Below are 25,208 nucleotides of genomic sequence, written 5' to 3' on the forward strand. Positions count from 1 at the left end.
GACACTGTATGGTGGTTTGGACTAGCTTTCTTTTTAAAAATAACTTGAAAAGCTAGACAAAGGTGAAAAAATACCTGAGGTACATGTAATGAGAAATTAGGATGCCAAGATATGGTGGATAAGGAAAGCGAGGAGCTCTGAGTTGGAAGGCATTTGCCAATTCCAGAGGAGGTGGCCAAAAAGCTTAGCAGAATTTTTGACACACTTGTAGGGGTAGAGAGGATCTGTCTTGAAAATAATCTACACATAAGTTCGACTAATTAGAATAGAAAAAATTGCAGCAGAAAACTGGAAGTTAGTATAAAGGAAATTCTAGAGTTGAAATATAAAGCTGAATTTCAGAATTGAGTGGATGGTTTTAACAGATTAGGCACGACTGAAGAAATTGGAGATTTAATGAACTGGAAGTGAGGTCGGAAGAAAATAAATGGAGTGAAGCACAGCAGGAAGAGGTTGGACTATCAGGCTCTGCTAAAAAGATACCACGTTTCTGTACATACATATATACCACATGTGTAATTGGGTTTCCTGAACAAGAGGAGAGAATGAGGCAGAGCTGTATTTGAAGTGGTAACAGCCAGGAATTTTGCAAAATGCACTGGAGAAGTAGAGCCACAGATTGCAGAAACACTGAGGACCCTGAGCAGAATAAAGAAGAATACAGAAGACTGCAGCTGTTGAACATCACCCTACAGAGAAATATTAAAGAAGCCATAAGACTGATGATTAGCTTCTCAGTAGGACAGTGGAAGTCAATAGACAAATACTTCTGAAGTGTTAATAAGGGCACCTGGCTGGTTCAGTTGGTCAAGCATGCAACTTGGTCTTGGGGTCGTGTGTATAAGCCCCATTTTGGGCTAAATACATTAAAAAAAAATAAAAATAGCCTTACATTTGGGTTTATTTCAGTAAGTAAAGTGCTGATAGAAAATGACTGCCCGTCATGAATTCTGAACCTGTTGAAAATATTGAAGTGCTTTAAACACATTTTCAGACAATTTCCCAGCAAGGGAACAGCCCTAAGGGGGAATTCTAAATAGTATTCTTTAGGCCGAGAAGGAAATGTGATCCCAGGCTTGGAGATGCAAGAAAGAATGAAGAGTTAAAGAAAAAAAAATTGTGGGGGCAAATGGAAAAAAGCATCGATTGTATACAAGTATAATAGCTTATGGGTTTAAAAGTTACTATAGAGGGGGGTGCCTGGTGGCTCAGTTGTTAAGCGTCTGCCTTCAGCCCAGGGCGTGGTCCCAGGGTCCTGGGATCGAGTCCTGCATTGGGCTCCCTGCTCTGCTGGGAGGCTGCTTCTTCCTCTCCCACTCCCCCTGCTTGTGTTCCTTCTCTCGCTGGCTGTGTCTCTCTGTCAAATAAATAAATAAAATCTTTAAAAAAATAAAAATTACTATAGAGAATCAAACTAACATGATGGTAGTAAAAGATTGTATGTCAGGAGGAGGTAACTTCAGTATTCTTAACATCTTTGCATTGTTTGAGAAGTGAAGTAGATGTTCAATAAGATGAAGATGCATTTTGTAATCTCCAAAATAGCAACTAAAAGAATTGTAAGAGAGTGTATAACTACCAGGCTAACAGAGGGGAGATATGGAATAATTAAAAAAAAAAAGGCAAGGAAGGAGAGCGAAAGAAAGGTGGGAAGTCCTAGAATGCTACCCGGCTGTGATTAGATAGCAGTATGTTCGTGAACACTTTATTTGTAAGTGCATTAGGTGGTTCCAGTGAGAGACAAAGATTTCAAACAGGAGTAAGGAAACAAAGCCCCATCTTTGCTATAAGGCTATAGGGAGGCTGGAAGTAAAGGATGGAAGACTTTTGCAAACATTAACCATTAGAAGGCTGGTGTAGCATGCTGATATTAGCTAATAGGGCTTTAAGGCAATTAACATTTTTAGAGGCACAGAGGGACAATTTATAATGATAAAAAGTTTCATGAGATAGAAGAGTTCTATATTCAGGAATGTGGCATCAAAATACATAAAGCAAAAATAGAATTTATGGGGGAAAATGGACCTCCATAATCATAGTGGGAGATTGACACACCTCTGTCTCTCCATAATTGAAAGAAGAGCCTATGCTATTAAGAAATCTCGATTTGAACAACATAAATGATAACCTTGACCTGGATGCTAGATTGAAACATTACATATAATATCTGCATCCTTTCTTTGTAGTCCTAAGTGGGGTGTTTATTATATAAATACTTTCTACATTCTGACCCTTAAAGCAAGTTCTCAAATTTGAAAATACTGAATAATCCCAAGTATATATTCTCTGACAGTAGTGCAGTTAAACCAGAAATTACTAACAGAATTAATAGGAGAATAATCTTCAAATTAAGCAGTATACTTTTTTTTTTTTTAAGATTTTATTTATTTATTCGACAGAGATAGAGACAGCCAGCGAGAGAGGGAACACAAGCAGGGGGAGTGGGAGAGGAAGAAGCAGGCTCGTTGCGGAGGAGCCTGATGCGGGGCTCGATCCCATAGCGCCGGGATCACGCCCTGAGCCGAAGGCAGACGCTTAACCGCTGTGCCACCCAGGCACCCCTAAGCAGTATACTTTTAACTAATCCATGTATCAAAGGAGAAGTCAACAGTAAAAATTTGAGAATACTTGAATGGATTACTAATGAAAATATTAGGTATTATGTATTGGGGGATACAGAGTTTGGGAGGCAGCCATCAAGATGGTGTTTGGTGACTCTTGCCTCCTGGACTCATGCCCCTTGGTAATCCCCGTTTTTGAATAGGGTTGACCTGTCTTATTCTCTTGACTAGCTCATCTTGAGGGAAACCAGCTGTCATGTTGATAGGACCCTCAGACAGCCATGGCATTCATGGCAATTAACTGAAGTTTCCTGCCATAGGCACGTTGAGTCGGGCCCTTTGGAAGCAGGTCCTCCACCCCCCAGGTAAGCCCAGGCTGACACCTACTGCAATCTCATGAGACCCTGAGTCAAAAGCACCTAAACTAATCCTGAATTCTTGACCCTTAGTGACTTGGGGTATGAATATATATTGTTTCCAGTAGCTACATTTTGGGGTAATTTGTTACATGGCATTAGATTATTAATACACAGCAGAAGCTGTGCCCAAAGGGAAATTTATAGCCCTCAATGCATGTATTTAAAAAAGCTGAAATTCAGTGATCAAGTGTATTTCTCAGAAAGTTAGAAAAAGAACAGGAAACAGTAGAGGATGAGAACATTAGGAAGATAAGTACAGAAATTAAGAATAGAAAAAGTAAGCATAATAGTAGAGAGGATCAGCAAAACCAAAAGTTCTTGAAAGACTAAAAATGTTGCTATAAGATTGATCAAGTAAGAAAAAAATGTCAAAAATAACCATTGTCATTTTTGAAAACGGGGCATCTCTATAGACCCTTTAGACATTAAAAAGAGGATATTTTATATATTTAAACATTTTTTTTTGATGTAAACTTTACCCCCAGTGTGGGGCTCAAACTCCTGACCCTGAGATCAGGAGTTGCTCTTCTGACTGAGCCAGGCAGGCGCTCCTAAAAAGAGGATAACAGGTAAATATTCAGAAGAACACTTATCAAGACTGTCACAAAAAGGAAGAAAATCTGAATAGACCTATAACTATAAAACTGTGTAGTTAAATTTCTTTATCCACCTATGTAGTATTTCTGTAAGAAATCAGACAAATTCAAATTAAGAAACAGTCCGTGAAATAAATATTCTGTATCCTTCCAAAGTTTAATTTCAAGAAAGGCAACAACAACAACAACAAAAAGTGTTGTATAAGGAAACTAAGAAAATGGTACAAGTATAAATGCGATGTGTGATCCTTGATTTGGGTCTTGGCTTTAGCAGTGAAGAATGCCTATAAAGCACTTTTGAGAAATTAGGGTGAATTTCAGTATGAATCAGGTATTACGTAATAGTGTTATATTGGTGTTAAATTTCTTAAGTGTTGACAAGCTTGTTATAGTTACAGAGTAGAATGTCACTGTTGTTTAGGAGACTCCTACTGAGGGTCTTAGGGCTGAAGTGTCATGATTCAGGTCCACATGGTTCACGTCTATCCATGTATAGCAAGAGACAAGTGTGGCGCCGTATTACATGTGTGATATACTTTAAAAAGCCACAAGAATCCATTGAAAATGCTTTGACAGGTTATAATTTGTCTTCTAAAATAATAACTCTGGGACCAGATAGTGGCTATGGCTGCACAGCATGTGAATGTACTAAATGCTACTGTGAACTGTACATTTTATTTATTTTTATTTTTTTTAAACAGCAGGAGAGAGAGAATGAGAGGGGGGAGGGGCAGAGGAAAAGGGAGAGAGAATCTTAAGCAGACTCCACGCTCAGTGGGGAGCCCAACCTGGAGCTGGATCTCACAACCCTGAGATCATGACCTGAGCCAAAATCAAGTCAGATGCTTAACTGACTGAGCCACCCAGGTGCTCCTTGAATTGTACTTTTTAAAATAGCTAAAATGGTGAGTTTTATGTTGTACAAATTGCCCCCTCCACAGCTTTGTCTAGAATGGTCATGTAATAAACACATAGGAAAGATTTGCATTTAGCAGTTAATAGAGTAGCCAACTAGTTTTGAATAGTTCATTCTTTAATAGGAAAAGATGATCATACATTAAAAACTCCATCTTATTTTGCCACCAAACAAGTTGTAAAAGTAGAAGTTATGCACCCAAGCATATGTTATATACTGAATAGTTACTCAAAATGTGTAGATTTCAAAAAAACTATTTTGACTTTGGAAGTAGCCATGTGAGATTGTAGTACAGAGTCTTGAAGCCACGAGCGACTTTGAGAAATCATACTTCTTACTGTTTCCTTTATGCAGGACTTATCTAACCTATCTTGGAAAAGTGAGACTCTTATTTTTAATATCCAGAAATACATCTTATGGTCACTGATGAGTAGCTTTGAGGATGATTAATGAAACATGGCTGGCTGTCAGTGATACTGCATTTGAGGAATGTTGCTACTTAGGAACAGTAAGGGAAGGGCTTGAAATGTTAAAAATGCCTGTTGGGGGGCGCCTAGGTGGCACAGCAGTTAAGCGTCTGCCTTCGGCTCAGGGCGTGATCCCGGCGTTATGGGATCGAGCCCCACATCAGGCTCCTCCGCTATGAGCCTGCTTCTTCCTCTCCCACTCCCCCTGCTTGTGTTCCCTCTCTCGCTGGCTGTCTATCTCTGTCAAATAAATAAATAAAATCTTCAAAAAAAAAAAAAATGCCTGTTGGGCACCAAAAGAAATCTAAAAAGAAGACTCCAGGCTCGGAGAACTCACTGGTGAATTCTATTAAAACTTACTAGAATTGCTGAGATCTTAGTAAACTGGATGAATATAGGACCTATGTCCTAAAACTAAAACTTCGCTATAAACTTCCAATAACTGAATTAGCAGATAGAATGGAGTAAGAACATAATTCACAGTAGCAACAAAAGCCTTCAAATACATTTACCAGGAAATGGGAAAAGTGTATATGAAGAAAGGTCTTAAAAATAATGACAGGGGCGCCTGGGTGGCACAGCAGTTGGGCGTCTGCCTTCGGCTCAGGGCGTGATCCCGGCGTTATGGGATCGAGCCCCACATCAGGCTCTTCTGCTATGAGCCTGCTTCTTCCTCTCCCACTCCTCCTGCTTGTGTTCCCTCTCTCGCTGGCTGTCTCTATCTCTGTCGAATAAATAAAATCTTAAAAAAAAAAAATAATAATGACAGAACCTTGGGGGTTCCGGGGCGGGGGGGATAATCTATGTTAGTGAAATGTTAGTGAAAATGTGTAGTATACTCCTGAATCGGAAGATTCAGTGTTGTAAAGATAGCATATCTCTCCAAGTCTTGGTGTAAAGTTAGTGTGTTTATATTTGAAATCCCAGTTGCTGTGTTCTAATGGACTTTCGCATGCCATCAAGTTCATTTAGAAGAAAATAAGCACAAAGAGCCCTCCCCCCGCAAAAAAAACCAAAAACCATAAGCGAAACAAATGTCCCAAGTTTTGCTGTGCTAGATATTTAAAAATACTTCAGAGGTGTTAACAGAGAAAACAGTATGGTGTCGAGCTAGGGACAAAATAGAGAGCTACAACCACTTGTGTATCTAAGAATTGGATTTAGTTAGAACATAGGTGACTTAAAATAGTTACTCTTCCACAGAAACTCAGGTTTAGAATTCTTAAAGTACTTTATGCAAATTTACAAATTTTACTGTGGTGTTTTAATTAACAAGAATATTTGACTATTACTTACCTTCAGTTACCAATTTTAATGGGATATGCTCCAAAACTCAGTTTTAGTCTGTATTCTGGAACACATCTTAAATGTAAGTAATCACTTTCAACATTTAAAAAGCCTTTCATTTCCTGTACTTGAATGAAGGAACTTGGAAGAAGCTTCTTTGAAGAAGTATTAGGTTCAAATCCTACCTCCCTTACAAAGTGTATAATCTTGAGAAAAACCATAGCACAGATAATAAACTATCTCTCTCTGGGACGTTGTAGTGATAATTATGTAAATAACCTAAAAAAATTTCTTCCCAGCTCTTCCTTTTCGGTTAATGGCAGCACTGGTCTTTGCTAACCTGCTTTGTCTTGAATGCCTCATGAGTCAGCAGGTTGTGGTGGTCTTCACGGCTTTCCTCCCCATTCTGGGGAAAGGCAGTACTTTCTTCCATTTAAGGTTCTTAGATTAGCTGGATTGATTCTTAGTTGTTTTTCTTATCTTTTTCCTTTCAGTAACTATTATATACTGCTGTCTGACACATTTTTGGGCTTGAGAACTGCAGTTACTTCTTGCTATTATTGGGTCCAGATTCTCTACCCATTTAAACCATTCCTCCACCACTTTCAAAAAAGCACTTTAGTCCTATAGATAATTTCTGTTGCTATCACATACCATCTTCCGTCTCATTTTGGTACTTTTGTTCATATTCTTTTGCCTAGTGTCTTTTTCTTGTTTTCTTTGTATTTTCCTCTCCATCCGTTAAGCCTTGTTGGGTGTCTCTGGTCCAGATTGGTCTTACGTTGTCTAGCTTGTTTGTGTAACACAGTTGAACTTCGTTAAACACAAATGTTAGCTCAGTTCTGAAGTTACGGTGTAATTCTTGTTTTTTTAAGAATACTTCTATAGTTTTCTTTTTTAAATATTTGAATTGTTGATCTGCTTGGAATTTATACTGGTGTACAGTTCAAAGAGTAGCTTCCAGATTGCTGCACAGTTGGTAAATCATTTATGCAGTGATCCATTGTTTCCCCAACCGATTTGAGATGGCACCTTTATCTTAGCTCTTAAATTAAGGTCCATTTTGGACTTCATAGTGTATTTTTCCATTGGTCATTCTTGTCACTGTACCTACCATACCCCATAATTTTAATTATTGAGGCTTTGTGATATGCTTTCATATTGATAAGACCAGGTCTTCACTTTCTCTTTGTAAAAGTTTTTCTGGCTATTCTTGTTTATTAGTTTTGGAAGTAATCTTTCATTGAGATCACATTACATTTATAGATTAGAGATAGACCTTTTTTTCTCTCTTAGGTTATCATTTTTCACTATACTGTCGCCTGTATTTTGTAGTCTTTATATTTTAATTAACTTTGAAAAACCATTAAACTATTACGTCAGTAGAAGCTCAGGAAACTGAATTGTCTGTGTTGTTGCATTTTAGTTTAGCCCAATGGCCAAAGGCTCCCAAAGATACATGGTCTCTACTGGTGCTGATGGAACAGTTTGTTTCTGGCAGTGGGATTTAGAATCCCTGAAATTCAGGTAAGTGGCCGTAATTATGTGATAAGTTTTCTTTCTTTAATGTTTAATTTAGTCTAATGAGATGGAAGTCTGATTATAAAGGGAAATTTTATGTTGTGGTTGCCTTTTTACTTTTTATTATATACAGCATTAGTGCCCTGTTGACTGTTTATAGTATATTGTTTGTTTATTTATAAAGATTTATTTATTTTAGAGAGTGTGTGCAGGGGGAGGGGCAGAGGGAGAGAGAGACGGAGGGTCTCAAGTGGACTCCATGTTGAGTGCGGAACCGGGTGTGGGGCTCGACCTCACGACCCTGAGATCATGACCTGAGCCAAAATCAAGAGTCAGTGCCTAACCTACTGAGCCACCCAGGCGCCCCTACAGTGCACTGTTTAGATGGATATGTAAAAGAACCACAGTTACTGTATCTTAGTGGACACATTTTGTGGGGGAAAAAAGTGAGATTGTATGTATGTGAAATGTTTTGAAAAATGTTAGAGATGTATAATTAGACGCATACTCAGAAATTTAGTCAGGATTCCTTAAGAATCAGAAGACAGGTTGTAGACCTGTGCTGTCCAGGACGGTAGCCACAAGTCGCATGTGACTGTTGAGCACTTCAGATGTGGGTAGTGCATTCGAGGAACTGAATTATTAGTTTCATCTTAAAAATGGATACTTGTTTCAGGTGTCACAAAACCTTTCAGCATATTTCAAATAACTTGACTATGTGAATTTAGTTTTTCAACTGCGATTTTTATGAAACCTAAATACAGATAAAGTATCTGATGAAAACTGTTCAAATTGAGATGTAGTATGTATCTAGTATATTCTGGAAGATTTCAAAGATGTAGTATGAAAAGAAGGACCTAAAGTTCTCATTAATATTTTATTCATAGTGATGTGATATTTTGGATATATTAGCTTAAATGAAATAAAACTGATTTTATCTTTACGTTTAATGTGGCTACTATAAAAATTTAAAGTTACACATGTGGCTTGTATTGTTTCTGCTGAGCAGTGCTGTTCCCTGGTGGCTGTGTACCCTGCCCTACAGGCTGCATGCGGGTTCACTTGCACTCTGACTTTTAGTCCCCTCAGTTACAAGATGGGGGTCGGTAGGTCCACTCTCGCTGTGGGGCAGGGTTCTTGTGAACATAGGGATTGGACAGAGCCTTGCAGAATCTGTCCAGCTGTAATAGCATATGCAGAGATACTTGTGAGGTACTTTATAAATAAGGTTATAATATTTACGTATACTAAATTAAAACCAGCATTATAAACCCTGTAAATGTGTTGAACTAATGAGTTTTAAAACGACATCTTCTTCTTTTAAAGTCCACGTCCCCTGAAGTTCACGGAAAAGCCTAGACCAGGTGTTCAGATGCTCTGTTCTTCTTTTAGTGTTGGTAAGATAACTTTAGTAATTTTTCTTCTTAGTTTAATTTAGCATTTATTGAATGATTGCATTATTGCTAAGAGCATTTATCGGATGGTAAATGACTTATGCCCATTTCATTAGGCTTAATCCAAGATGTTTAATTTCATTAGCTTTTTTCTTGTCTTTTGCTCCCCTATTCTACCATTCTCTGATTTCTAATGGTAATCAGAGCTAGCGAAAGGAGGCTTAAGGTATCCACATGAGCCCCCTGTGTGAAATATCTCAAGACTAATTTTCTTGAACAGGCTGAACTGCAGATTTTTATAGTTAAAATTTGTTTTCCACTCATTTTGGTGAAATTATTGCACATTTTCTTTTCGTGTACAGTGAACTTCTGTGGTAATGGTTTTTTTTTTTTTCAGGAGAAGTCAAAGATTTTCCCCCATAAAAGTCTGAAAACTTGAATGAGTGAATTTTGTATTCTGAAGCTAGGTTTAGGTATGTGAAGTTATTTAGAAAGCAGAGCCCCTTTTGTCATCTTTAGAGTAGCGGCACATAGGGTCATTGCCATGATTAATAAAGCAGTGGGATATAGTGAACATTTCAAGATTGAATTACTCTTTTAATTAAAGTCCCATCTGATGTACGTGTGTTCTGTTCTTTTTTTTATCCAACACCATCCAACAATTCTCCAGCACCTGCTGGGTGTCCTGCAGTTCAGTTCCATTCTAAGACTATCCACCTAAAGAACAGTGTGTGATCCCACGGGTTAAGGGCTCAGTCCTACAAGATCCCACCCCCCTCCTTCAGACCAGGTTGTCAGCTGTGCTTCTGACTGACTGGCTGATGACCAGAGGTTCCCACGACCCCCTCCTTGGGTTTGATTATTTTGTTAGAACACCTCACAAAACTCAAACATTTTACTAGATTTCCAGCTTATTATAAAAGGATACAATTGAGTAACAGCCACATGGAAGAGATGCAGAGGGTGTAGCGTATGGGCACTCTCTAGACACACCACTCTTGCCAGATCTCCATGTGTTCACCAACTTGGAAGCTTTCGGAACCTTGTCCTTGAGGTTTTTTATGGAGGCTCTGTTACATAGGAAGTTGATTTAATCATTGGTGATTGATTCACCTCCCTTCCTCTCCCCCACCCCAGAGGTCAGGGGAGTGGGACTGAAAGTTCCAACCCTCTGATCACATGGTTGGTACTTCTGGCAGTAAGCAGCCCCGTTCTTAGGTGCTTTCCAAGAGTCACTTTATTAATATAAACGCTGGTGTGGGTGAAATGGATTTGTTACGCATATCAGGATACTTTTTTTTTTTTTTAAAGATTTTATTTATTTATTTGACAGATATAGAGACAGCCAGCGAGAGAGGGAACACAAGCAGGGGGAGTGGGAGAGGAAGAAACAGGCTCATAGGGGAGGAGCCTGATGTGGGGCTCGATCCCATAACGCTGGGATCACGCCCTGAGCCAAAGGCAGACGCTTTAACCGCTGTGCCACCCAGGCGCCCCAGGATACTTTTATCAATGTTGTTGTTAAGGAAATGCCAAGGGTGTTAGGACCTCTGTGCCGGAAACCAGGGATGAAGACCAAATATATATATATATATATATGTATGTATGTATGTATGTATTTTTTTTATTATAAATTATATCACTGTGTATTATATTAATTTTAAAAAGGTCTTTATATAGTGAGTTAGAGAATGGGCCTATTGAGATAAACTTAATTTTGGAATAAAAGATTTTGCTTAATTTGATATAGAAATCTGGTTCAGATATTTGTTACAAACTGAATTTTTAAACCTTAACATTTTTATTTCAGGTGGTATGTTTTTAGCCACAGGTAGTACTGATCATGTAATCAGAATGTATTTTTTGGGTTTTGAAGCACCTGAAAAAATCGCAGAACTTGAAAGCCACACTGTAAGTATTCATGTTATAAAATTCTGTAGATTAATTGTTGATAATATTCCTATTGGTCCATAGTCAAATATTGCTAACAAAATTGTTATTGATTCTAATTTTAAATGTAGGAGGGATTGCATATATAAAGGTGAAGGATATTGACAACTAAGTATGTGAGTGTGCTAATATTTTATGGTGGTTATTTCACCTTTAAGTTGAAAATCTTGATTATAACAGTTTATCTGGGTGTGTTTAGTTTCATGGGGCCTGTTGATCTTAATCACACTCATGAAATCAGAATGCTGTTTTATTAATGTATAGTAAGATAGTTAACTCTCAGGATTCTGGAAATACTGCTCAGTGGTCAGGTCATTATTTTTCCTATAGGAAGTTCTATGAAGTCATTTGATAACAGTTCCAAATCACTTTAAAAGAAAAAAAATTTTGTACATAACTCAAAGTGATGCCTTGTTTTCAGCTGCTGTGTGTTTGATCCACATGTGAATTCTTATACAGATGTAATTTATTGTAAATATAGTTTTAAATTTAGAAGGAGAACTTTTTTTATGGTCTTGTTAGAGTCATAGTTAGGTTTTTTGCACTTAAATGTAGGATACGTGGTTGAACGATCGCTAAGCAGCACAAGTGCACATTCTTGCTTTTTTTTTTTTTTTTAAGATTTTATTTATTTATTTGACAGAGATAGAGACAGCCAGCGAGAGAGGGAACACAAGCAGGGGGAGTGGGAGAGGAAGAAGCAGGCTCCTAGCGGAGGAGCCTGATGTGGGGCTCGATCCCATAATGCTGGGATCACGCCCCGAGCCGAAGGCAAACGCCCAACCGCTGTGCCACCCAGGCGCCCCCACATTCTTGCTTTAAACCAAATGTGCTTCTAGTTCTAAAACGGAGTGGGGTTTTTTTGTTTTATTTACAAACAAGAGTGATCACTTTTGTGTTTGTTTACTGCCCCCCCCCCCAGGATAAAGTTGATAGTATCCAGTTTTGTAACAATGGTGATCGGTAAGTGTGTTTGTGTTTGTGAGTGTGTTTTTAGGCAATATACTATGCTTCATATTAGTACAGCTGATATATCACTTTGTGTATTGCAGGCACTTAGTAGTAAGTATATTAATTGAATGAAAAGTGTTTGCAGCAGGGGAAACACATTAAACACAGGTTTTTAGAATTGTAGCTTCCACTGGGTCCTATGACCAAAGGGAGCTCTCCTATTAGATGTAAAGGTGATGAAATTCCTTGTGTTTGAGTAGTTAAAAAAAATTCTCCTCTAGTCAACCACTGTGATGTGTCATATGACAGAATTGTCACTCAAATTATATACTTTCTTGTAGTCCCCAGTTTCTTTTAGGTGTGCTTTCCTAAATTGCAGTTTTTAATACTTTCCTTTGTTAAAAGATTGATTTAACATGGCCAGCATGAATTTGAGTTGAGAATGAAGATGCTTACAGTGGAGTTTTTGCTCTTACTGATTTTCCCACACATCTTTAATTCTTCTTGTTGTTTTCCCCCTCCAGATACTACTAGTACATTGTCTTCTCAGAACTCAATCTGACAAGATATTGATTGAGTTGGAAATGTGCTTTAACTCCATAGGGCCAGGCAAATTATAGCAAACCAGATTTTTTCCCCATTAGATTTGCTCTGAATCCCTGTCTTTTGAATTAACACCTATACGTTTACCTGCAGTTAGGATAGCTACATTAAAAATGTTTTTGCATGTGATTTTAACTGTAGTTCTTGGTGGCATGTATGTGAATATAATATCTTTTTCTGAATTTTTTAAGGTTCTTAAGTGGTAGCAGAGATGGAACGGCACGGATTTGGAGATTTGAGCAGTTGGAGTGGAGAAGCATTTTATTGGATATGGCAACCCGAGTCTCAGGGTGAGTGGAGACGGTTTGTTGGAAGCAGGTGCATCATAATTACTTGGTCTTTCTCTCCCTGGTGGTTGACTGCTTTGTCAGGGGATTGGAGCCACCTCCTATTACGAAGAGCAGTGATCTAAATGAATGGCTACTTTGTGCATATCTGATACATAGATACATAAATGTCATATATCCCGAAGAATTTATCCTTACATTTATGTTTCTAGTACACTGCCTGGTCTAGGGTAGCGCCATATCGAAGTTCTTACCAGTTTTTTCTGAGAAATGTTTCACATTTAGTCCTTTGGAAATCCTCATGTCTGCTTTATTTTTAATAATTGTAGGGGAGATTAACTCCTCTTCTGTGACTCAAACAATTTTATTTGGTTTCAAAATAAATTTGATATTCACATTTTTGTGAAGTGATCTGTGGTAGGGAATGGAGAGAATATGATCCTGGAAATCTGATAATCCTTGTTCACAAACAAATCACATCTCTACCATTACTTAAAAATGTTCTATCTGGATAGTCAAAAGCATCTTAGTTTGAGAGTGAATACTGTCAGTCCTTAATTGGTTGTAACAGTGAAGGTTATTTCATTATATAGAGGATAATTTGAAATCACATTTACCTGTGAACAATTATTTTATTAAGCAAAATAGGAACATCAGTGTGAAAACTTTAATATAAAAATTTTTACTGAGAGTGGAAACTGCTCCGTTTTTTTGCTGCCATGGAGGGTGCTCTGCCTGTAATTCCTTCCAATGGTGGGAATATTCTCTTCTCATTTAGAGTTTTACATCTTTCCAATCTTGAGAAGCAGAGTTTTCTGTATATAAGAATTAATGAGAGGTGGCGGATGCCTGGGTGGCTTAGTCGGTTAAGCGGCTGCCTCCGGCTCAGGTCATGATCCCAGGGTTCTGGGATCAAGTCCCACATCGGGCTCCGTGTTCAGCAGGGATCCTGCTGCTTCCTCTGCCCCTCTCCCTGCTTGTGCTCTCTCTCTCTCTGGCAAATAAAATCTTAAAAATAAAGAAGAATTAATGGGTATATTTGCTTTAGTGTTCTAATCTTGGGTGATCAACTTGAGGACTTATAGTATGTCTGTTGCTTCAAGGTCACTAACAGGTGATGCCTTTAGTTTAAAGTGAAGCATGGAGTCTTAGCCTTTATTCCATTTTGCCTCTTCTGTTAAACTTTTACTTGACCAGTCTGGTTAGAATTATTCTCTTGTCTGTGTTCCGTTGTGCTTATATAGATCAGTGTTAATGGCACTCATTCCATATTCTTACAGCTGTTGAATTAAAATATGTTTATTATATGTTTATAATTTCTTAGGATGTATTCTCTGATTTCAAAAGCAGCTGGTCTTTACCTTTTCTCTGTGTATTACTGACTACAATATTTTACAGAGAAACTTTGCATTTCATGTTCATAAAGGCTGCAGAATATTGTAGACATTTGTATCCAAGGCCATTCTTGCCAAGAGAGCCATAGTAACCATCTATAAGGAAGTGCAAAGAAATGAGTACGGTTTTATTTATAGTTCAAAAGATTAAATATCTGTGTTCAGGCAGTTTTCTAGACACTGGGGGATGTGAGGATGCATTACCTTCTTTCTGTCTTCCTAAAATTTCTTGTCATCTTCTCTGGAGAGAGAGACAACAAAATTACTGCTGTTGGGGCTTGGGGCCAGGGGAAGGGAATAATAGAAAAGAGGTAGAAAAAGCTTTCCTTTTATGAGCAGTGGTGACATCCTAACATATGCCTTTATTCAGACTGAACTTTTTTTTTCTTTTAAGGTTTTATTTATTTAGAGAGCACGTACACAAGCAGGGGGAGGGGCAGGCAGAGGGAGAAGCAGACTCCCCGCTGAGCAGAGAGCCTGATGCAGGACTCGATCCCAGGACCCTGGGACTATGACCTGAGCCTAAGGCAGATGCTTAACCGACTGAGCCACCCTGGCAGTCCCCCCCGAACTGCTTCTATAATCATCCCCTCCCTGTCCCAGTTTTGCCGTAATCTGTTTATAGACAATCTGTTATGGGTAAGATGTATATCAGGTCTATAATCATGTATGTACATGAACTGCATTACTTTAGTTATTTTTGTATTGATTGTACTTTTCAAATGAATTTACACATTATGTTTTTCTTAGGGACTTATCTTTGGAAGAGGAAAGGTTTATGAAACCCAAAGTCACAATGATCGCTTGGAATCAGAATGATAGCATTGTTGTCACAGCTGTGAATGATCATGTCCTTAAAGTGTGGAATTCTTACACAGGGCAACTGCTTCATAACTTACTGGTAGGTTGTTTTTATATAATATAACAAACCAAAACAAATCAAAAAAATTTTTTGAACTATAATTTGATGTTTAAAGCTATAAAATTAACATTAAATATGTTTCGTCCACTAATTATCAAATGGGTAGAAATTTGTAGATATACTAATGTTCAAATCATTGTCATTAATACATTTTTAAAAGCCCTCATACTCTATGACAGTATGGGTTTTTAATTTTAAACTCAACTTGCAAGCCCTCCTTAACTGTATGACTTTGTTGAATAAAGGGACATGCTGATGAAGTATTTGTTTTGGAGACACATCCCTTTGATTCCAGAATTATGTTATCTGCAGGACATGATGGCAGCATATTTATATGGGATATTACAAAAGGCACCAAGATGAAACATTATTTTAATATGGTAAGTGAAGTGTATCTTCATGTATGCTTGCATTGGTTTCAAGTATTTGGATTATGAAGTTTAGCCAGAAACTGATCCGCATGTTTTGGCAGTTTATGTTTCTAGAAATCAGGATACACAAAGCCTAATAAATATCCGACAGCCATACACATACATGTATATGCATTCATGAAATTCTCTGTATAACTGAGTCACATGAGGGAAGGAGTTTCAAAAGTTACTTATTTAAAGCCCTCTGTGTAAGTGCGAGTGTGTTTGAATTTGTTTAAATTGGCAAAATTATGGTAATTATACACATTTTCACTAAATTTATTGAAATATTTGGTAAGAAAACATAATATTTAGTAAAGTCATCTAGGGAATCGAAAACGTCATTGGGTTTTTCCAGCCTTTTTTCTTTTTGCACATGTGATACCCTAAAGCCAAATTATAATCCTGTGGCATATTTTTAGAATTTCTCATATATAACCACAAGCTGGTTACCAAAATCAGCAAATTTAACATTGATAAAGTAGCGTTATGTAATCCAGCTTTATATTCAAATTTTGTCAGTTGTCCAGTAATGTCTTTTAGTTATATTTGGCCGTTGGAGCAGTATTTAATTCAGGATCATGCGTTATGTTAAGTGGCTTCTGAAATCCTCAACAATCCTTTTTTTATGTTTCTCACCTTTTAACTTTTTTGATGAGTGCAGACAAATAATGTTAGAGAATATCTGTGCTTTTTCTGCTGTTTTTCCATGATTTGATTCTGTTACACCTTTTTCAGTGGTGATTTTATTTTTATTTTTTAAAACTTTGTTTTAAGAGAGAACTTGCAAGTGTGAGTGGGGGTGGGGAGGGGCAGAGGGAGAGAATCCGAGGCAGGCTGCACACCCAGCACAGAGCTGGATGTGGGGCTGGGTCTCAGGACCCTGAGGTCATGATCTGAGCCGAAATCAAGAGTTGGACACTTACTGACTGAACCACCCAGGGTGCCCTGGTGGTGGTAGTTTTAAATATTTGGTAAGGTGGCATTTGCCAGTTTTCCCCACAATAAAATAGTTGTTTTTCCTCTTTGAAGCTGTTTTTTTTTCCCTCTTTGTAAATATTAAGCTAATTTTTTTCAGGAGGTATTTTGAGACTCCGTAAATATCGTATTCCTCATTAAACTTCTCACTCACAAACATTAGCATCCATCGAAGGTTTTTAGTGGCATCATTCTTCCCATAGTTATTAGTTGGCATTCTCGCACAGTTTTGTAATCGTTTTTTCATTTTATGTAAAGAATGTTTTCTGAAATCTTACATATATTTTTAAGAATTTGCAGTTATATTTTTTACTGTAAATTCAGCCTTTCTCAGAAGGTTACATATATAGTTAACTTAGAGTTGTCGAGTGTTTAAGTGGTTTCTGAGGTACGCATAGCAGCACCACTTTGAATATCCAGATACGTGGCTGTTTATGGAGAGCTGTGATTATTTCCTTAGGATAAATTCTGAGGGGGTTATTGTATAAAAGAGTTTCTGTGTTGTCAAGACTTCTGTTTGATATACATATGAGATGTTTTGTGAAATTACTGTACAGTTCGTGCTGAATTCCAGTTCAAAGTATAATTCATTTTGGAGGCAGTCTAGTCACAGAGTGTAGATGAGTGGTTCTTAGACCTTTTGATTAAAGGCCATTTGAGTCCAGGTGTTCCGTGTTTTCGTTTTTTTTTTTTTATTTAACCTTGAAATTTTTATTTCAGTATGCTTATTTTGGACAATTCTTGACAAACAGTTTAAAATGCTCTTATTTTATTTATTACCTTAAAATGCACTGAAATAACGCAAATAACATGGCCAAATTGCACATGTATAATTAGGCATCTCTGGAAGTTGCATCTCTGGGTTCAAATTATTGGAAAAATAAGTTTTTCAGCAATTTTTTTGTGGTCTTAAAATTCATAGGTATCTCCATTTTCTTAATTACCCTTTAAAACTCTTTAAGAACATGACATCCTGAGTTTAACTTACCAAAAAAGAAAACTACATTAATTCAGGCTTTAAGCAGAATATAAGCTAAACAACTTCTGAGCCAAAGAAGTCTGAAGTGGGCAACAGTGATCTTACTTCCAGTGAGACATACAAACTTCTGTGTGTACTGGGTTCTTCTTCCTCTTCTTTTCTTTCCTTTTTTTTTTTTTTAAGATTTACTTGTTTATTTTAGAGAAAGAAAGAAAGCGTGCACATGCATGCAAGTGGGGTTGGGGAGGCAGCGGGAGAGGGAGAAATCTCAAGCAGACTCCACGCTGAACGCGGAGCCTGATTCGGGGCTCAATCTCACGACCCTGAGATCATGACCTGAGCCGAAATCAAGTGCGATGCTAGCCGACTGAGCCACCCAGGCGTCCCTGGACTGAGTTCTTCTTACCTTTACTGCTTAGCTGAGAGGCTCCCAATGTTCTGTTAGACAGATTACATAGGGTTATAAATTACTAACATCACAGTATTTCATTAAAGATACGGTGATTTTCAGTATGACATGGAATTGTTCCACAAGCACAGTTGCAGGTTGCATTTTGTCCAGAATTGTTGTGGAAGACTCTTTAAACTACACGTAGAAACCCGAGTCTGCCTTGCTCTGCGAGCACCTACTCAGGAAAATTTCATTCTCTCCAGGTACCTTAGCAACACTTTTGGTGGTGTGTGACGGGAGAGTAGCTGCCACCATCTTTGACTGGCCAGCCCAGGGCCCGGCTCCTGCCTCTGCTTTACTTGGACTGGGGCTTCCAGGCCCGGGCTGCGAAGTGGTGCCAGGGCACGGGTCGGGCTGTAGTGGAGATGCCTGCTCAGAAAACCGTGTGGGTGAATCAGTGTTCCTATATTTTAACAAAAATTTGGAAGAAAGAGATTTATACAGTTTATTCCTTTTTATGTTATTAGAGAATACAGATTTATATACACATAGTAGGGCAGTCCCTTAAATAGCCCAGTAACTTAATTTTTAAGGTTGTTAATTGGTACCCACTTCTGTGTGGTATAGTAGTAGTGACGTGCTGCTTTTCAGGCAGATACTTGGGCATAGCGTGAGTTTGTTCTGGTAGTTGGTGAGTGGAGGATTCATTTTCTAGCACTGATCAAAGTTATTGGAAAGTTATAGGCTCAGACAACAAATACACAGCTTTAAGCTGTTAATGAAACAACTCATTTAACTATAAATTGGTGGTGCTAAACTAACATAATTTCAGTTGAAGAGCAAGAATAAAGTTGAAAAGCAGCCTATTGAACGCATCATTCATGATGTAATTGGAGCGTTTTCCCTGAAACCTGCAGTAGTTTGCGGTAAGGTAGGTGCGGGCATTTCCATGTGCACCCATGTGACTCGGCAGCATTCCACTTTTGCATAGTGGTCAGTCATCTTCGTGGAAAGTTTAAATTCTAGGAAAGTACTGATTTTAGTTCATGAATACCACACTCTTGATCTTTACTCATTTGTCTTGTGGGTTGTTAGTCAATAGCAAAACAAAAGTTCATGAAATTGCTTGCCATTCACTTCTAAGAAGTAAAGAAAGCCTCTACTTTGGATTGGCTTACGGTCTTTCATTCTGTGATTCTGAGAACTCATTCTTAGAATACCTTTCAAAATTTTTTCTAGGCTGGTGGTATCTGAAATGAATTTTATTTTCTGAAAATATTATGTGCTTAATGCAAAATTTGTTTTTAAATATCTTCTTTCAGAAGTGATATATTTGGGGGCGCCTGGGTGCCTCCGTTGGTTGTGTCTGACTCTTGATCTCAGCTCAGGTCTTGATCTCAGGGTCATGAGTTCAAGCCCCTCATTGAACTCATTGAAAAAAAAAAAGTGATATTTATAGCAGGCAGTTGACATGAAAACAGTTGATAAAGCAAAAGCACATGTGTAGAATTGGTTATAACTTTTTCCCCTCTGTGTTTCCTAGATTGAAGGGCAAGGACATGGAGCTGTCTTTGACTGTAAGTTTTCACAGGATGGACAGCATTTTGCCTGTACAGATTCTCATGGACACCTTCTGATATTTGGTTTTGGATGCAGCAAGCCATATGAAAAGGTCTTTTTTTTTTTTTTTTTTTGGTAGCATCTTAACCACTTTAAAAAATTTTAATTCCAGTGTAGTTAAGATACAGTGTTATATTAGCTTCAGGTGATTAAACAATTCAATGTATCACTCAGTGCTCATCAAGATAAGTGTACTCTTAATTCTCTTCATCTGTTTCACCCATCTCTCTGCCCACCTCCCCTCTGGTAACCATCTTTTCTCTATATTAAGAGTCTGTTTCTTGGTTTGTGTTGAAAAGGTCATTCTTACTGCTTTTTTATAGTAAAATATGTAGTTAACGAAAGTTGTTTTGATGATAGGTTAGACGGATTGATTTGGTTTCCTTGTTTTTTTCAAATTATAAATAACTTTAATATTTGTATTCTTTAACATAGGTAAACCTCAAAATACCAATCTGTAAACTTTTTTTTTTCAGATTCCTGATCAGATGTTCTTCCATACTGACTATCGACCGCTGATCAGAGATTCTAATAATTATGTCTTAGATGAGCAAACTCAGCAGGCTCCTCACCTTATGCCTCCACCATTCTTGGTAGATGTAGATGGAAATCCTCATCCAACTAAGTATCAGCGATTAGTACCAGGTCGAGAAAATTCTGCAGATGAACATTTGGTTCCACAGCTAGGCTATGTGGCAACAAGTGAGTGCAAAGTCTTTGGTTTCTTTTTTTTTTCCTTTCACTTTTTATTTGAAAAATGTAAAAAATAATATATAGAACTTGCAACTCTTAGATTTACCAGTGTTAATAGTTTGCAGTATTTGTTTTATTCTATCTCTAGATACATATAATTGTTTTTAACCATTTGAGAGAGACGTTCTCGACCGCATGTTCATTTATCCCTAAATACTTCAGTATGTGTTTTCTAAGGACAAAGGTATTCTCTTACGTAGCTATAAACAGTTATCAAAAGTAGGACATTTAACACTGATGGAATACTGTTACTAAGTCTGTGGTCTGTAATCAAATTTTGTTACTCTAATGCCTGTTAAAACTTTTGTTCTCCCCTGCTGTGGGTCTCAGTTTGGGACTGCACATTAAATTTAGTTGTCTTTGGTGAAGTTCAGGTTCTGCTTCCCTTTTTTTTTTTTTTTTTTTTTTAAGTTTTATTTATGTAGGGGCGCCTGGGTGGCTCAGTCGTTAAGCGTCTGCCTTCGTCTCAGGGTGTGATCCCAGCGTTCTGGGATCGATCCCTGCATCGGGCTCCTCCACTGGGACCCTGCTTCTCCCTCTCCCACTCCCCCTGTTTGTGTTCCCTCTCTTGCTGGCTGTCTCTCTCTCTGTCAAATAAAGAAAGAAAATCTTTTAAAAAAAAGTTTTATTTATTCATTTTTAACTAATCTCTACACCTAGTGTGGGGCTCAAACTCATGACCCCATGATGAAGAATCACATGCTCTTCTGACTGAGCCAGCGAGGCGCCCCCAGGTTATACATTTTTTGGTAGAATACGGTATAAATGATGTAGCCTTCCTGGAGCATCACGCCAGGGTGCTTATGATTGTGCTTTGTCCAGATATTGGTGGTGATGTCTTTGAAAACTTGGTTAAGGTGGTGCCTGCCACCTACAAAGTTATTTTTCTCTTTGTAATTAGTAAGAATTTGTGGGGAGATACGATGTAAATAACCTGTTCCTTACCAAACTTTACCTGTAAGTTTTAGGATTCATTGGTGATTTTTGCCTGAATCAGTTGTTCTAAAGGTTGCAAAATGGTTGTTTTCTAATTCTGTCATCTTTGCATCTGCATTTTATTAGTCTTTTATGTTTATGTAGTTCATTAAGTTTTAATATGGACTTGGGGGTTGTTATATAGTGGCTTATAATCCATAATGGTCATTATTTTGTTGCTCATATTATTTTTAGATTTGAGTGTGAGTCTCTTCAGACTGAGTGTTCCGTTTCCTGAGTCCCTTGAACACTTCCTTACTTTCTGGCACAAGATGTTGGAGTCCCATCTTGTACTTTGCTGGTTCTAGTCAAGGGCAGAGTTTTTGCTTTGTTTTTTTGTATTTGTTTCCAGCAGGTAGTGTTTCTCCATACAGATGTTATTAAGCAAAGAAAAAAAATGGTTCTCTTTTGTTTGGATGAGGTTAGTTTTACTAAAAGTTAATCACCAGTTATCACTATAGGTTTACTGTTTCAGGTGTTTTTTATTAGTTTAATTGACGTATAGATTCCATACAACAAAATTCACCAATTTTAAGTGTACGAGTCAAATGACTTTGGCAAATGTTAAACCATTATGTAACTACCACCACAATCAAGGTACAGAATGTTTCCAGTGCCCTCAAAAGTTCTGTTGGGCCTTTAAACATTTTTTATTTTTTTTATTTTATTATTTTTTAAAGATTTTATTTATTTATTCGACAGAGACAGAGACAGCCAGCGAGAGAGGGAACACAAGCAGGGGGAGTGGGAGAGGAAGAAGCAGGCTCCTAGCGGAGGAGCCTGATGTGGGGCTTGATCCCAGAACGCCGGGATCACGCCCTGAGCCGAAGGCAGACGCTTAACCGCTGTGCCACCCAGGCGCCCCTTTTAAACATTTTTAAAATTAATTAATTAATTTTTATTTAAATTCAGTTAGTTAACATATAATGTATTAAAAGTTTCAGAGGTAGACGTCAGTGATTCATCAGTCTATAACACCCAGTGCTCTTTATATCGCGTGCCCTCCTTAATGTCCATCACCCAGTTACCTCATCCCTCCACCCTTCTCCCCTCCAGCAACCCTCAGTTTCCTGTGATTAAGAGTCTCTTATGGTTTGTCTCCCTCCTGATTTGGTCTTTTATTATTTTTTCCTCTCTTCCCCTATGACCCTCTGTTTTGTTTCTTAAATTCCACTTGTCAGTGAGATCATATGATAATTGTCTTTCTCTGACTGACTGACTTTGCCTAGCATAATTCCCTCTAGTTCCATCCACATCATTGCAAATGGCAAGATTTCGTTTTTTTTAATGGCTGAGTAATATTCCATCGTATGTTTATACCACATCTTCTTTATCCATTCATCTGTCGATGGACATCTGGGCTCTTTCCATAGTTTGGCTATTGTGGACGTTGCTGCTGTAAACACCTTGGGATGCAGGTTCTGTTGGGCCTGTTTGGAATCTTCTCCTGGCGCCTTGTAATGACTGTTCTATTTTGTCACTTTTATTTTGTCTTTTTGAGGAATTTTGTGTAAATGGAATTGTGCAATACTAAATCTTTTGTGTCTGGCTTCTTAGCATGGTGCTTTTGAGATTTGTTTTTGTTTTGCGCAGGTCAGTTGTTTGTTCCTGTTTGTTGATAGTGTACCATGGTATGTGTATGCCCTCATTTATTCATTCAGGAACAATCGAAGGGCAGTTGGCTTTTTTTCTATTTTGGGGTTATTATACAGAGTGCTGAAATATCAGCCTACCATGTGGGTTTATCTTATGTCCTTCTTTGGTACTGTTAGTTTTTGCTCTGTGTAAGTTCTGTTAGGCACAGACACATTTCAGATTGTCCTCTGGGTGAATTCTTTTATCATTATGAATTGTTCCTCTTTTTCTTTGGTAGTATTTCTTGTTTTGAAGACTTTTTCTTTGTTTCATATTAATATGCTAGTCCAACCAATTTTGGTGAGTATTGTCATGGTGTATCTTTTCAGTTTTTATAACCAATTTGTCTTTATATTAAAACATTTTGTGCAGGCATCAATCCAATCTGACAATCTGGTAATTGGAAAATATAGACCATTTATATTTAATAAAATTATTAGTGTCATCAGGGTTAATTCTCTACCGTTTTGCTCTTTTTTTCTCTTTGTCCTTTCTGTTCTTTGTGCCTTTTCTTTTTTTCCTGCCTTGTTTGAAATTAATTACTTTTAGTATTTCATATTATCTCCCCTAATGTCTTACTAACAATACCTGTCTTATTTTTTTTCTAATGGTTATTTCTAATGGTTCTAATGGTAAGATGGGAATTGTCAGTGTGTGGGTTTGCAGACCTGTGGTTTTATCCATGACCTTTTGGGGTCTTTAAGGTCACAGCTATTTTCATGTTTCCTGACGTTAAGAGTTTCTTATGGTTTGTGTCCCTCTCTAGTTTGTTGTTTTATTTTTTCCTCTCCTCCGCTATGATCCTCTGCCTTGTTTCTCAAATTCCACATATGAGTGAGGTCATATGATAATTGTCTTTCTCCGATTGACTTATTTTGCTTAGCATAATACCCTCTAGTTCCATCCACATCCTTGCAAATGGCAAGATTTCATTTTTTTGATGGCTACATAATATTATATTGTGTGTGTGTGTGTACATATATACACACATACACACACACACACACCGCATCTTCTTTATCCATTCATCTGTTGATGGACATCTGGGCTCTTTACATTGTTTGGCTATTGTGGACATTGCTGCTATAAACATTGGGGTGCAGGTGCCCCTTTGGATTACTTCATTTGTATCTTTGGGGAAAATACTCAGTAGTGCAATTGCTGGGTCGTAGGGTAGCTCTATTTTCAACTTTTTGAGGAACCTCCATACTGTTTCCCAGAGTGGCTGCACCAGCTTGCAGTCCCACCAACAGTGTAGGAGGATTCCCCTTTTTCTGTATCCTTGCCAACATCTGTCATTTCCTGACTTATTAATTTTAGCTGTTCTGACTGGTGTGAGGTGGTATCTTATTGTGGTTTTGATTTGTATTTCCCTGATGCTAAGTGATTTTGAGCACTTTTTCATGTGTCTGTTGGCCATTCGGATGTCTTCGTTGGAGAAATGTCTGTTCATGTCTTCTGTCCATTTCTTGATTGGATTATTTGTTCCTTGGGTGTTGAGTTTGGTAAGTTCTTTATAGATTTTGGATACTAGCCCTTTATCTGATATGTCATTTGCAAATAATCTTCTCCCATTCTGTGGGTTGTCTTTTGGTTTTGTTGACTATTTCCATTGCTATGCAAAAGCTTTTTATCTTGATGAAATCCTAGTAGTTCAGTTTTGCCCTTCCCTTGCCTTTGGCCATGTGTCCAGGAAGAAGTTGCTGCCTGTGTTCTCAAGGATTTTGATGGATTCCTGTTTCACGTTTAGGTCTTTAATCCATTTTGAGTCTATTCTTGGGTATGGGGTAAGGAAATGGTCCAGTTTCATTCTTCTGCATCTGGCTGTCCAGTTTTCCCAACACCATTTGTTGAAGAGACTGTCCTTTTCCCATTAGATATTCTTTCCTGCTTTGTCGAAGACTAGTTGACCATAGAGTTGAGAGTCAATTTCTGGGTTCTCTGTTCTATTCCATTTATCTGTGTGTCTGTTTTTGTGCCAGTACCATCCTGTCTTGATGATTACAGCTTTGTAATAGATCTTGAAGTCCGAAATTGTGATGCCAATAGCTTTGGTTTTCTTTTTCAGCATGCCTCTGGCTATTTGGGGTCATCTCTGGTTCCATACAAATTTTAGGACTATTTGTTCCATTTCTGTGAAAAAAGTTGATGGTGTTTTAATAGGGATTGCATTGAATGTGTAGATTGCTCTAGATAGCA

General features: G+C 37.8%; 1 protein-coding gene across 1 annotated transcript in view; it reads left to right on the top strand.

Annotated features, from left to right (window-relative positions):
• Positions 1–25,208, top strand: part of BRWD1 (bromodomain and WD repeat domain containing 1) — a 111,459-nt gene that overhangs the window by 26,253 nt on the left and 59,998 nt on the right. Inside the window, exons 9-17 of the mRNA XM_040621894.1 lie at positions 7,673–7,773; positions 9,094–9,164; positions 10,972–11,072; positions 12,034–12,074; positions 12,857–12,955; positions 15,097–15,247; positions 15,514–15,648; positions 19,570–19,698; positions 20,123–20,348. Of these exons, the coding sequence (XP_040477828.1) occupies positions 7,673–7,773; positions 9,094–9,164; positions 10,972–11,072; positions 12,034–12,074; positions 12,857–12,955; positions 15,097–15,247; positions 15,514–15,648; positions 19,570–19,698; positions 20,123–20,348 (1,054 nt within the window). The remainder of the gene's footprint in view (positions 1–7,672; positions 7,774–9,093; positions 9,165–10,971; positions 11,073–12,033; positions 12,075–12,856; positions 12,956–15,096; positions 15,248–15,513; positions 15,649–19,569; positions 19,699–20,122; positions 20,349–25,208) is intronic.

The sequence above is a fragment of the Ursus maritimus genome, unplaced genomic scaffold (assembly GCF_017311325.1).
Source record: "Ursus maritimus isolate PB19 unplaced genomic scaffold, ASM1731132v1 scaffold_4, whole genome shotgun sequence".
Classification (NCBI taxonomy): Eukaryota; Metazoa; Chordata; class Mammalia; order Carnivora; family Ursidae; genus Ursus; species Ursus maritimus.